This window comes from Diceros bicornis, chromosome 41, assembly GCF_020826845.1.
Source record: "Diceros bicornis minor isolate mBicDic1 chromosome 41, mDicBic1.mat.cur, whole genome shotgun sequence".
NCBI classification, from domain to species: domain Eukaryota; kingdom Metazoa; phylum Chordata; class Mammalia; order Perissodactyla; family Rhinocerotidae; genus Diceros; species Diceros bicornis.
This window is the reverse complement of record NC_080780.1, coordinates 602766-617403: the sequence shown is the minus strand read 5'-3', so window position 1 is coordinate 617403 and position 14638 is coordinate 602766. Positions and strand designations below refer to the sequence as shown.

The 14638-nt window shown below is 44.0% G+C and overlaps 1 protein-coding gene across 1 annotated transcript in view; it reads right to left on the bottom strand.

Annotated features, from left to right (window-relative positions):
• Positions 1-14638, bottom strand: part of HECW1 (HECT, C2 and WW domain containing E3 ubiquitin protein ligase 1) — a 223173-nt gene that overhangs the window by 91502 nt on the left and 117033 nt on the right. Inside the window, exons 6-9 of the mRNA XM_058534679.1 lie at positions 12510-12652; positions 9668-9768; positions 6833-8164; positions 1747-1848 (exon numbers count right to left, since the gene is read on the bottom strand). Coding sequence (XP_058390662.1) covers positions 1747-1848; positions 6833-8164; positions 9668-9768; positions 12510-12652 — 1678 coding nt within the window. The remainder of the gene's footprint in view (positions 1-1746; positions 1849-6832; positions 8165-9667; positions 9769-12509; positions 12653-14638) is intronic.

Genomic DNA, 14638 nt, shown 5'->3' with positions numbered 1-14638 from the left:
TAACATGCTCCACTATTGCCTCATTTTATTTATTATTATTCTTTTTATTTATTCTTTATTATCTGTCTCTGTCAGACTAGACTGTAAGGTCCATGAGGGCAGGGATCGTTGTCTGCTTTGCTTACCTAAAACAATCTCGCAGAGAGTAAGCATTCAATAAATATTTGTTGAATGAATGCCTATCAGGAATGAAGTTATCCATGTACTATTTAAGATAATCCAAGAAAACTCAGTTGTTAGGCTTCACTGCCAACTCTCTAATATTTTTTTCAGTGTCGCATGGACAGAAAATTGAAACCAACCTGGAGAAATTTGTTTTCACTATTGAAAGCATCTCATATAAAGTAATTCTCCAAAACAGATTTATATTCAATTATGCAAAATAACTGTATATGTAACTAGTTACTACTCTTGCATGGATCAGAGGTCAGTTCACGCACACACACACTGATAGGTTATTTGTTATAGCGAAAGTGTTCCTTTCCTAGAGAGAACATGTTGTAGATGTTTTTCAGATAAGTGCTAACTAGGAAGTATCTATAGTGACACCGAAATTTTGCTATTCATTTATGGAGTATCCATAAATCAACGTATAAAGAAAGAAATCAGCCATCAAAAGTTAAAGGACATAATGTTTGGCCTGGCCCCTAAATAAATATGGTGTTCCTTTAAATTAGTCTACATATGAAAGATACTCATTGTTTTCTCACTGATCAATTACAACTGAATAGAAGAAAAGTGTAAATGTAAAATATATTACATTAAAAAGAACAGATGAATTAAGGAATAAGCATTTCTCCTTTTGAAAACTGTAACTGTAACTGTACTTAATGTAAGCACAGGCAAAAGAATGTAAAGAAACATTGATTCCTTGCATCTGGGAAATATTTGCAGTTATAAAATTTGTCAAATCTTAAAGGTTATCTTTGCTTAAAAAACAAGCCTAAACCAAAACAGAGATATTCTAGAATTCATCAACACATGTGATGCTAAGTGAATGCACAATGTCTGGGGTGTCAGTTCCTTCTTATACATTTATGATAATGGAGTATTATAAGGTTAAAGCTGGAATATCTAGAGACTACCTAGTCCCAATCTAGCATTGAGCAGATGAGGAAATTGAAGTTTTACTTTAAAAATGAGAAAACTGACTCTCGAGAGATTTAATGATTTTCCCAAGTTCAAATGACTAGTTAGATAATTAATTACACTCCAGTTACTAGGAGAAAATGATACTGAATTCTATCCCTAACGATAGAACTACAGAAGAAACCTGAGCCTATCACCTACTGATGCGAGGTATCGTAAGGAAAATGCAAGTTCATGAGTCCTGATGGGTTGAAATGTTTTATTATACGGAGATGCTTGTGACGTAACAGAGCTAATGGAGAACAACAGGATTATTCCATCTTGAATTGCAAACTTTTAAATATAAAATAGTAAAATTTGGGGCTTAAGGTTCCTGTATGTTTGCAAGGACTAGTCAAGTCTTGTAAAGCAAAGCTCTCCATTTCAGAAGTTGAGAGACCCTGAAAATACTGGGTTATCTCTTCAAGATCACATGCTGAGACCATCAGTCAAAAAAAAAAACCAAACGATTTTTATAGTAGGTGCCATATTGGTTTTTGATAACAGTGTAAGGTATGGAGTTGGGGAAGAGTTTGGATGTTCACATACAAGTTCATACTGACCTGTTTAGACTTGATAGGAAGAGTTAAGACATAGATTTTAAAAACTAAAGCTTACTTGGTGGAAGAGGCTCATCGATTGTTGGGTAGTGATGATGTTCAGGCCTCAAGGAAGGAAGCTGGCTTACTGGCTGGGAATTATGGAGTATAGGACATTCACCTATGGACAAGATAGTCAAGACATTCAGATTCATTCATCGCTGTGGCAACGTCATCAAAAAAGCATGACTGTAAAAACAACTACAAGAAAAAACCCCAAAGAGTGGGCAATCTCTTTTTTGTGTCAGTTTGCTACATCCACAGTCATTCATGAGAGAGGGAATTGTTTTTAAAAACCCCTGAAGAAAACAGCCAAACACTTCATGACTATGATCTGTTACACACAGACCAATATGTAGGATCACGATATGATTCTGTAACCACCTGAATTTTCTTGACGGGAAGGTGGCATCAGAAAGGGACACGAAAGAAAATTAGCAGAGCCTGACTTTAGCCCAGCAAAAGAAACAGGCCTGTTTGAGGGAAGTGCAGCATTTATAAGGTCACATAAAGGCTCAGTGGCCCTGTGCGAAATTTATAGCTCCCTGTTTGGATAGGTTTCATCAGAGGGCTGCCAACAGGCCGTTTTTCAGATTTTGGTTTTGGAATGAAACACTTAGATGGTGCCTTTCTGAGACGGGGTTAAGGAACTGGTGGGCCAAGAAAGTAAATTCCTGTAGTATGGAAGCCAGGGGCTGGGGTGAGGAGCCAAGGAGCTATGGGATCTCGTGATTGTTCCAGATTATTTTGAGGAAGAATCAGACAAGCCAGGGTGCTCTGGAAAGAGAAAAAGACAAGAGACGAAGAAAGCAGATAAGAGGCAGGAAGGCTGAGACAGAAAAACTTGAAACACAGAAGTGGGATAGAAGGAAGAAGAAAGACGAACATGGAGAAATTTTGGAAATAAACGTATCCACAGAACACATGCCTTGACTATTATAGACATGGCTAACATCATTGTCAGGCAGACTTATAATGAACTGAACAATGACATAAAATGGTGTTCCTATTTCATGATGTCCTCAGGTCCTGGTAACACTGCGTGTAGAGTGGCCACGTGGATGGGAGGCCTACAGCACCAGCTCTTTAGGTCACATAATCAGAGGCAATTGCTCTTGATCTTTGAGAGCTAGAAGGACCCAGGCCATGAGACAGCTGTCATTCAGACTGGTGTCCCCACGTCTCACACCATCCTGGTTTTCTTGCAATAGCCCCTATTGGCCAGAGGACAAAGGTCAGGCCTTCTCCTTCCTCTGCCCTCCAGGGCTGATGCAAATTACAAGTGTTCATTATCCCTTGGGTCAAAAAGGAGAGAAACTGTGAAAAACAGTGGTTAAGATCGTTGTGAAATCTCAAATTTCAAATATTTCTCCGAATGTCCATACATGGAAAGAAGGATTATTTCTTCTCACTCTAGATCCATAGAACTGATTAAAAAAATAAAAATAAATTAATTAGGAAGGAAGTTAGGTGGGTTTAATTTAGCAGTTTAATTTCTAGAGCTAACTGGAAAACAGAAACAGAGATGTATTCAGGAACAAAGGGTCCTTTTGAATGTTAAATATATAACATTATTTCTTGTGCAAACTCTGGTGTGTTACTCAAATCCTTGGGGTCCTCCGAGCCTCTGCTTCAAGGAAGGTGCCCCTCAGGCCAGCGCATACATCTCTCCTTGCAAACCAACTCCTGTTTCAAAGATGGGCTCTGTGTTTAGCGGATATCACACTCATGCTTGTCTTGATTGGTGTTTAGTGTCAGAAACTAAAAAACAACGGTACAGTTGTTATGTCACCAACTGCTGCGTCTTAAATTTAGTGTCTTGCAAAACACAACAAACTTACCTCATGGTAATTAATTCAACCAATCAGGTTAAATACTCCTCCAAGCTAGTGGAAACAATACTGTTGCTTGCAGGGGTTAATGGAGCTCACCCCACCTGCTTGCGAACCCCAAGCAAATGCAATGATGTGACTGAAGCATCTCGGCAAACTGAATGGATGGAGCGCACAGAGGAAGCAAGCAATTCTGTTCAGCACCAGGACGCAGCTCCACACCATCACCCTTGCCTCAAACACAAAGCAAGCGTTCAGACCTGCTAGAACGTCTGAGAAGGAAACACATTCCACTTTAAACGTGAGCCTCCACTTTAAGAGTGCTTATCTGCCTGGAAGAACCCTTACTCCGTGAGAAGCTGAGTGCTTTATATGTATCATCTCATTGAATCCTTCCAAAAACCCTTTGAGGTAGATTCTACATTTACACCCATTTTACACATGAGGCACAGAGCATTTAGGTAACTTGGCTAAGGTGTCATGGCTAGAAAGTGGTGGGACCGAATATAAACCCAGGAGGCTCCAGCCCAAGTTCATAATCACAGCATTATATTGTTCTTTTTATTTTTATTTATTTATTTTTTTTTGGGAGGAAGATCGGCCCTGAGCTAACATCTGCCAATCCTCCTCTTTTTTTGCTGAGGAAGACTGGCCCTGGGCTAACATCCATGCCCACCTTCCTCCACTTTATATGGGACGTCGCCACAGCATGGCCTGACAAGTGGTGTGTTGGTGCGCGCCCGGGATCCGAACCGGTGAACCCTGGGCCGCCAGAGCGGAGCTCGTGCACTTAACCGCTTGCACCACTGGGCCGGCCCCATATTGTTCTTTTTATTCGATCTGCAGAAGGTTTTTAAAGACTATTATTATGTTGAGGTTTAAAAAGGAGGTTTTTATACAGGGAAAAGAAGCAAAAAGTAGATAGACTACATCCTTCGTAAATTGCTGCAGACTCAGCTATGTGTGCATGTGTACTGTAAATCTACCTTGGGAAGAAGGTGCAATCTTAGAAGTCATGGTGAGGGGGCAACAGTGATTCTCATGGCAGAAAAGGGCACTCACGCATATGTCAGGGGGGTCGTCTCAAAGTCTTGCTTTTTTTTGAGCATGTGCTCTTGGAAGCCTGGTGGCGAGTGAGGGACAGATCACAATGTGGACACCCACCATTAGCTCAGGGACTCACTACTGAGGGAGGGAATACGGCCTGTGAGGAAGTCACATGCCAACCTGTGCACGGCCTTCATGAGATAACTGGAATCTGTGCTGTGCTCTCAGGAACCCTCGTGCTGCCAATTGTCACCACCACAGTGAGGCACGTAGGTGCTGCTTAACCTTTCCTGAGTTTACACTCTGCAGAATTCAGGACTTAGAAATTTCTTTAGAAACTGCCCTGCACAGACTTCCACTATGGCCCTGAAACACTTTCCTGTCCTTTCTTAAGGGGGCGGCTTCCTCCTGCTGGACTGTTAATCCCTCAAGGGCATGGACAGTGTCTTTGTAAAACATGCTTCTATATAAATGCACACTGAGCCAATTTTCAATCAACCACGTGTGGACTGTCTCCCAACATGGCGGTCAAAATATACCCTATAGGCTACAGTGGGCTGACAAACTCTGAATCCAGCCTTGTTTTTGTACGGCTTTCAAGTTAAGCATGGTTATTACCCTTTTAAATGTAAAACTGTTTAAAAAAATAGCCTTTGGGTGAGAACAATTGCTCGATTTTGCCTCTTGACCCACAAAGCCTAAAATATTTACTATCTGGCCCTTTACAGAAAAAGTTTGGCCGACCTCTGGTCTAAAATATCCCTGCCAGCTCCTAGACGTGCCCTTCTACATGTGGATCCCCAACTCCACGTATACTGTAATTATTTCTCATTCTGTTGTAATTAGGGAGCACCTTCCACATGTTATCTGACGCCAATCCACCTTCCTGTGCCCAGCAGACAGCATCTGGCCCAGAACAAAGAAGGTCCTCAAAACATGCTTGTTAAAGGAAGGAATTATCCACCCCATTCTCACTCACACGGGTGCCTTTCCACAGGCTATGTCACTACGGTTTATTGTCACTATGCTTTTCCTCCCTGTGTTTCTTTCTTTACCAACTTCCTTGTGCTTCTCCTTACCACATGTGCCTCTTCCCTCCACTCCTTCTTTCTCTGAAATGTAGAATTGGGCATTGTTGAATACTTAAAATTAATTTTTTTGTGCTCACTTTAGTTCCTGTAAAAATTTGCAGGAGCCAGGCATTTGTTTAAGTGCTGAGAATTCAAACACAAAGAAGATACAATTCTGGCCCTTAATGAGCTTACAATCTAGAGACCATCCCACCACATTTCATTTGAAGGCTGATTTAAACAAGAGAACAGCAAAATAGCAGAATCCATATTTTTCTCTTTAAAACAACTGAATTATTTCATATTATTATGTGACTTTTGAATTATTTCCCCATATGTCACCGCCACTCGACTAAAAAATGGTTCCCAATTCTGGATAAGGATATGCAAATTAATTTTATATATGATTCCACAGCTGTGACTAAGAAGGAACGTCTTTGGTTAAAATACAGAATACATTTTAAAACTAAAGGTGGCAGCTTTTGTGTTAGAATCTTGCTTGAAACAAAGTAATTGACGCATTCATGTTATTCTTCCTTCCGTTAGTCAAAATAGCAAACAACAACAACAAAAACACAACAAAAAACAAAGCCAACAACAACAACGTGAATTGAGCAGACAAATAATGACAAATAGATGTAGGCTATACATATCCATATGTACACAGGCTAGTTAAATTCTAAGCACAGGTAAAATCAACGTTCTTCTACTTTTATCAACGTTTACTGCTAATAAGTTTTGGGACGTCAGCAGATATTTACACATTATCTGCCTAATGTTGATGATCATTTCCTGCTTTACCATTTGATACTAGCCTTGAGACGCTGGTTGCTGTCAAGCCTAGAAGGGTAACACGTACACTAACCAGTTCTCCTGATTAGTTTAAACACAGAAGCACGCATACAGGTGCACACTCACATTCATCTACTTGTAATTCCTGGTGCATACCCGAGAGGAGGTGGAGTGTCAGCTATTCACAGTCACGGATACGTACATACACATATACACATGCACACATACATGTACAGGACAGGCACACTTGGCGGCAGCAAGCCGGTTGGGACTGATCCTCTCACTCTTGTTTTTAAACCATGTCGGTGAGACCCGTGTCCCCCTGGTGGTCCTATTCTCACTCTGATCAGGTTTGAAGTCTAACCTTCTCTCCGACCGCTCGGCCCCGCCACGGGGGACTCCAGAGCTTCCGCGGTTCTCGCCACGCTCCCGGCGGGGGCGGCCGGCTCGTCCTGCCACGGCCCAGCGCCGCTGGCCGACTCCGGGTCCAGCTCCGGGCTCTGCACCGAGTCGGGCACCGACTCGAACGCGCTGTTCTCCTCCTCGTCGTCGTCTTGCGAGGAGAAGACGGTGCTCTCGGAGATCTTGGCGCTGTCCACCGACGAGAAGCGCGTGTGGCTGGCGAGCCTGCCGCCGTTGTAGCAGGAGGGGCTGTAGCAGGAGGCGCTGTAGCAGGAGCTGCTGTAGCACGACGTGCTGTAGCACGAGGAGCTGTAGCAGGTGGGGCTGCAGCAGGACGTGTCACAGCCCTCGCAGCTGTGGTCCCCGCCCTGCCGGGGGCTGGAGTCGCTCTCGCTCCCCGTGCTGGGGTGCGTGTCGCCGTCCGGGACCAGGCCGTTGGCCAAGCCCGAGCGGCCCGGGAGCGCCGGGCCTGGGGTGGCCCCCTCTGAGTCCTCTCCGTCCCCTTCCAGGGGAGGCAGCTCGGGAGCTGCCGCGTCCGCCTCGCTGAGCCCCTCCTTCTCCGAGGCGTCCTGGAGGGTGGCCTCCTCCTCGGCGCCGTCGTCGTCCGCGGCGCCGCCGCCCTGGGCCGAGGGCATGCTGTGCAGCAGGGTGTGGATGCGCAGGTAGTGTGTCCGCGGGGTCTCGGGGTCGCCACAGGCCGACGAGAGCACCGTCTCCAGCTCGGACACAGGCAAGGAGCACGGCCTGCTTTTTCTCTTCCCCGAGGCCCGCAGCTGCAGCCTATCCTCCCCCGGCCCCAGGGCAGCCACGTCCCCCTCCTCCTCCTCCTGCTCCTGCTCCTGCCCCCCAGCGCGGCCCTCTGTCGCCGCTTCCTCTGCCCCCGGCTCCCGGGCGCTGCCTGGGGCTTCGCCGTCCTCCGGCAGCCCCGGGGGCAGCGCCTCCCCACCCAGGTCCAGCCGTTCGGCCAGTTCTTCCGCGCTCGGGGCGGGCGCGGTGTCCTCTCGCCCCGGGGCCAGAAGCTCCCCAGCCCCGTCAGGTCCCACAGAGACCGTGCCGTCGTCTCCTGCCTCGGCGGTACCTGCCGCTTCCTCGGCCGGCTCGGCGAGCTCCAGGCTCGCGTCCCCCGCGGCGTCCACGGCGCTGCCCTGGCGCGGCGGCCGCGGCGTCGGGCCCCCGGAGGGCTGGGGCGCATCGCGCAGAGGCTCCCCGCGGCTGCTCGCCGCCAGGCTGTTCACGGGGCTGTCCTGAATTCCCGCTGACTCAGGTTCGGTACTCAGGGAAATCTCCTCGTCATCTGCGGGCAAGAAGAAAATGTCATTCCTTCCAGAAGAGAGCATTGCGCTTAGTATACTCTGCTGGACATGGAAGTCTCCTAAAGGATTTCTGCCTTAGGATATTGGATGTAGGGGTTGATGAGGGTTTCTCATTGGCCAGAGCTCTGCTAAAAACTTCTGTAAGAATGAGATCTCTTTATGTTCACGACAATTTGCAGTCATGATATATTTCTGAATTCTGTTTCAAGGGAATTCATTTTTTGCTTAAAATGCCCAAAGGCTAGCCCTATGCCAGTTCTGGGCACACGGTAGGTGCTCAACAATGTTTGCCACGTGGAAGACTTCAGAGATGGGGAGGAGTGCGTATAGTTCCCTGCTGATCCCAGGCAAGGTTAATTATCCTTGCTCAGGCTGTGTCTTATGGCTGGGTCCCCGCGCTGGCAGAATGGGCGAGTCAGGTTACCGGGCAATTAGAGAGAAGATGACGGGAGCAACCACAGTCACTTGGGAGCTCAGACTGGAAGGCTTTTGGTCTCCATACCAAGCAACCATTGAAGGAGTAGCACCCACGTTTACCTCTCACAGTTTACCCTCAGCTGCTCTACTGGGTCCCTGCCAGATGTGAACTTTCCATTTCAAACGACTCACTCATGGAAGAAAAACAGTCTGTCTGGTGAGTTGTAAGACTGTCCTTACTGCCACATTGAAGGAAGAGTCAGTTTTATTCTTAGAATGTAGAAAAGGCTGAATTTGAAAGGACAAAACAGGTGTTTTCTCACAATCTGCACTGTATATTGGGCATACAGAAAAGTGCAACAGGAGTTGAATGAGTGGGCAGTGATGAACTCCAGACTCTGAGTTCTCAGAAGCTTCATCCGCTTTGACAATAAGTCATAAAGGGAGCCCAGGAGGACCAAACAATTCTCGGTGAGATCTACACTGAGGAGGAGGATGAGGGAGAAGAGCAAAAGTGGAATTATAAGGCATCTCATCATTCTTATTTGGAAATATGTTACGGCTTGAAAAACTGAACAATTGATGATTCTGAAGTTTTCTGGTCCAATTTACAGTTTTCATTTTTCCCTGTGATATTGTAAAAATCCATTGTACAATCATAGTTCTTCAATAATATGACATGTATCACATTCATTCATGTTCACGTTTATTCATTCACTCATGTATGCAATGATTAAACGTCTATTGAACACTTCGTATTTGGATGCTGGGAGTAAAATGATAAATTAGACGTGGCTCCATCCCCACGTTGGCATCACTGTCAATCCCCACTCCACTGTCTAACCCTCTACCTTTGGGTCACCAGAATGAAGAGGGGCCTCTCAATCAAGGGGACAGCAACCTGGCTTCCAGAACAGACCACTGGCTTCTGGGCCTCAAATGGAGAAGACAGAGAACCACAAAACATAGGACATGTCTGGAAAGAACCATGGCTATTGTCTTTTAGAGAAAAGAACCATACTCTGACACTAGGCTAGGACAAGACAGGAAGTTCATGCTGAAGATACCTGGGTGGATGGAGGAAGTGATCTCAAATCGGAACTGCAGCTGTCCACTCACATGATCTGTCGGAAGCCTGCGGCCAAGTGTGTAGCTGACCACCCTGTCCCTAGAAGGAAATAAGCACCATCACAGATCTGTCAACACCTCTCCTCCTAGAGACCACACAGTGTGCTTTCTATGCCAGAGGTGAGGTAGGCCAGCCCAGGGAGGCCCCGCTGTTAGGAGGTAATGATCTGCTTGCTCAGCTACATACGAGATGGTCCTAGAGTAAAGAAGGGGAGGTACCTCTGCTCAACAGCAATGAAAAACTTCAAGAAAATTCTTATTGAATGTTCTAAGACGGGAGTCAGCAAACTATAGCCCATGGGCCAAATCTGGCCCCCGACTTGTTTTTCCATGAACGGCCATGAGCTTTTTACATTTTTGAATGATTGGAGAAAAGCAAAAGAAGAGTAATATGTTGTGACACATGACAATTATATGAAATTCAAATTTCAGTTTCCACAAATAAAAGCTTTATTGGAATTTGGCCATGCTTATTAGTTTACTTATCTTCTGGGGCTGCTTTCACGCTATAATGGCAGAGTTGAGTAGTTGGGACAGAGCCAGACGACCTACAGAGCCTAAAATATTTCCTACCCGGCCCTTTACAGAAAGTTTGCCAACCTGTGTCCTAAAGCAAGAAAACCCCAAAAACACATGGATATTCTTTGCTTGCTTTTCCTGTGCAAGATGGCACTTTCCAAATATGCCCTTAATAATGGGCAGTGCCAGCAGCAGACGCATGTCTTGCAGCATGTGTATACTGTCTAACAAAGGATGCTGCTGCGGTTACTGGAGACCCTGTGGAGAGCTTCAGAAAGGGACCTGCTGCAGGATGGAGTGAAGCAAGACTTGTGTACTGGGTTCCCTGGCCTATGACTTCAATGACACCAACTCCAGGGTCCCACACAGAGACTCTGAAACTCCACACTGGAACTCCGTCAACATCCTTTCTGCCCACTCAAGGGCAATTTTTTAATTACTAAGAAGAAAATTATCAGAGGAAATCAACCTGAAACTTTGCGTTATATTTCCATCTACAATGTACATTGCTCCCTACCTCAGCCTAAATAGGAAAGGTACCTACCTTGGGATATTCAGAAATTAACAAATCTAGTGTACCCAATAATAACAAAGATATATTCCAAAACCAATTGTTACTCAGATGATTCTGTATTCATTCCATTTATTCATTTGTGACATTCAAATAAAAAGATAAATCACTGGCTGGTAGTGTTTTAAAGTTTCTTTCTAGAAAATACCAGCATTACAAAGCAAACAACATACTTCCCAATGATCCACTGACTTAGTATTCTCCTTTGGACCATAAGAAACAGATCCTGAACCCAAAACCTAGTTGAACTCAGGAGAAGCCTAAAGACAGTCAGACAGTGAGACAAAAATTAAATTTATCATGCTTTATGTTTGCTTTCTAGGCTTCTCTTTCCACCTACTTTATCAACAAATATCTTTTGAGCCTGTGTCGTGTAAAAAGAGCTGCAGTTGATACAGAGCATGCAACGCACAGCCCTTGCCTTTAAACAGTTTCCATCCAGCTGGGGGCATAAGGCAGGGCCACTCAATAAATGGTTCAAGGCAGCCTGTGATATTTCCAACGTGAAGCTGACATGGTTGGGGTTAGAGGACTTCAGGGGAAGCAGAGAGCCAGCTGAGGGCTGGGATGTTAGAGGCAAAGTAGTCGAGGGAACCTTCTGAGTTGCCTTTATTTTAAAAGTCACACAGTATGCTATTTAAAAAATGAACAGTTTAGAATTGCTAGTCCCCATGTGCCAGGGACTGCTTTGTGTTCTTCATGTACATTTTTGTTTGTTGGCTTAATCCTCACAGCCGTGAATGGAAAGTGTGAACACTATTTTGATACATGTCTATAGTTCCTTAAATGTTAACTCCCTTTGGCTTGAGAGTTAACACATGTCTACATACACACAGCTGCACACATGCCAGAAGGTTCTAATTAAATGGTCTTCTGAGAACCATTAGTGATTCCAAAGTCTTTCTGAAAATCTAAAGAGCTTGAAATTAAGACACTTGGAAATTCTGCATAATTTTTCTCTTTCTTTTGATATCATTCTAAGGGTTACATTGCATTGAAGCGTACATTTATGGCCAGAAAGCTACACCTAGTGTTTTCAAACACAGTTGCTGTTACCTAAGGAAATACATATTATACATAAGGATTTTATCTGGTCAGAGTTCACTTTAATGAGAACCATGAATGGACATGAATGTAAAGGATACAAAACACAGAAACATATTCTCATCTGCAACTGAATTTTGTGAGCAACATAATTGCTGTCGTTCCATGCGAATTCGTCATTTTAAAATTTCATATTCTCTAGCGTTTTCTATAAATCCTAGAATTTTCTAAGGCACTCTACTCTAGTACCCCAGCATTTCATCTTGTTATGGAAATGTCACAAATGAGTAAGTCCTACACACAAGACAGGTATATGAATGAGATAATATTTTTCATAGTGAAACAAATTTTAATTTCGACCTGTACAGAAAAATACTGCTTTAAGGGCTTCTTTCAGTATTACGTCTTAGGAATTTTTACTCTCTTGCATAAGTAACCAGTGACACACAAACAAGGGGAAAGAGAAGCGTTTGTTTAATTGGATGTTGTGGCTTGAGCCACATAACGAACGGGAGAAGCCAAGGAAATTCAACACCACCATTCTAGTTTGAGTCTCCATGAGACCATATTGTTGCAGCTCACAGGCTTCCCTGCAGCCTGGCCTGCTGCCTGAAGCCAGCGATACTGAGTCTCAGTCCCAGGTTTACCCTATGGCATGTCTTTCCAGGAGTCTCTGCACGGGCATTGACAGCTTTCCCAAGAAGCGCTTGATGATGGGGCGGCTCTTCGCAAACTTGTCCTTCACCTCAATTTCCAGCACATCGGTGGGCAAGGACACGAAGCTGAATTGCTGCAACGAAAACATACGTCACATCAGTTGACTGAGAGGTGTGAGGGCTGGCCAGTTCCCAGTCCAGCTGCTGTGGATGACGTCATCATAAAACACCCCAGCAGCAATGTCCACATCAAGGTCTTAGAAATGCGGCGAGCCGTGTTTATTCAGCAAATGAAAATGGCAACTAAGAGGTGCTTCCTCGGTGCTGAACAATAAGGGTATTCTCTGAGATTTAAATAATAAAATAAACTCGCCTTAAAGAGAAAGAATGCTACTCGGCCCACCACACTTGACTAATGGTATTAACATACTTGAAAAAAGAACAAGGACACACTCACCTATAGAATTAAGGAAACACACTTTATATCAACAATGCAATACCCTTTCTTCATGATTATAATGGCAGAGATTTTAAAAAGTTTGATAATGCCCCACATTCTTGACAGTGGGAAGAGATAAGAGTTCCCACACTCTTCCGATGGAGATGTAAATTGATTCGACCTTTGGGAAGGGAATTGACAACATTTATTGGCATTTAAACCACAAATTCCCTTCAACCCAGAATTCTACTTCTAGGAATTTCCCCTCTGGATCATCTTGCACGTGTACAAAATATATATTTTATAAAGATGTTCATTGAAGCATTAGTATCTACCACAAAAGACTGGAAAGACCAAAAATGTCTATCAGTAGGAAACCAGCTAAATGAAGGATGGTAAATCTTTGAAACAGAGAACTCTGCTGTCATTAAAAAGAAACAGGTAAATAAATATGCACTGACATGAAAGATACCTGACAAACTAAGTGAAAAAAAAGCACGGCATAGAAGAATATGAAGCGTGAGATTCCATTTGTACTTTGAACCACAGAGAAAATGCCTGGAGGGGTAGACTCCACACGGAACGCCAGGAAGTGGGCTGGTAGGGGAGGGGAGAAAGCAGCTCTTTTTCATTTGATTCTAAACTGTTCATTTTAAAAATAGCATACTGTATGACTTTTAAAATAAAAGTGACAATTAAAGGAAGACTGTGACCATCAGAAGTTGGCTTGGTCAACAATGAAAGTGTAGAAGAGGAGAGGGAGGTACCTGTTGGCATTGCCCAACTTAGACTATCTGGGAGGAGGGAGTCTTAATTAACACTGAATGTTATAGTACCCTTAATCAAGGGTTGTCAAACAGCTGAACATAGAATTATTTTCTTTTATTCTGATTAATTTCTAACAGCAATCTTTTAACTTTAGTTGATTTCTAATTACAGAGATTAAATATGTCGGGCGTGCTAATGTTAATAGCACCTCTGTACCAGTCAGGATGGGCTAGGGCATGCCGCAATAACAACCAAATTTCAAGTCTCAGTGATTTATGACAGTAAAGTTTTGTTCCTTGCTCACACTGGCATTGTGGGCTGGCAGTGAGCTCTGCTCATTAGTCACTCTGGGAGCCAGGCTGATGGAGCAGACACCCTCTCAAACACTGCCAGCCACAGTGACAGAGGGAAAGAGAACTCCAGAGGGTCCTCCTCCTGCAAATAACTGTTCGCTTCCAATTCTGACTCTTCATCAGAACTAGACACATGCCTCAGCCAACCACAGGGAACAGGAAGTACGACGTGGTGCTTCAGATATCCATTACAAATTAGTTTTAGTTAACTTCTATACAATTCCTAAGAACCAATCATCCCTGATACTGACAAAACTGAGCGTATGGATGTGCTAAGCTTGAGGATCAAACCTAGGCATAGGTAATCCTCTGAGAAGGCCTGTTGGAGCGAGGATCCAGCCCTCCTAACTGTCTCAGATCCTCAAAATGTCTGTATCTTCGGTTCAGTAATTCCATTCTGAAGTGTATTATCATGGATCTCCAAACCTAAATGCTCAACAATAGGTTAGGTACATTGGAGTCTATGCATATAATAGAATAGTTCATAATTTTCTAAATTACAATAATTTATATTCGATTTATATATATATACAATTACATTATAGTTATAACACATTAAA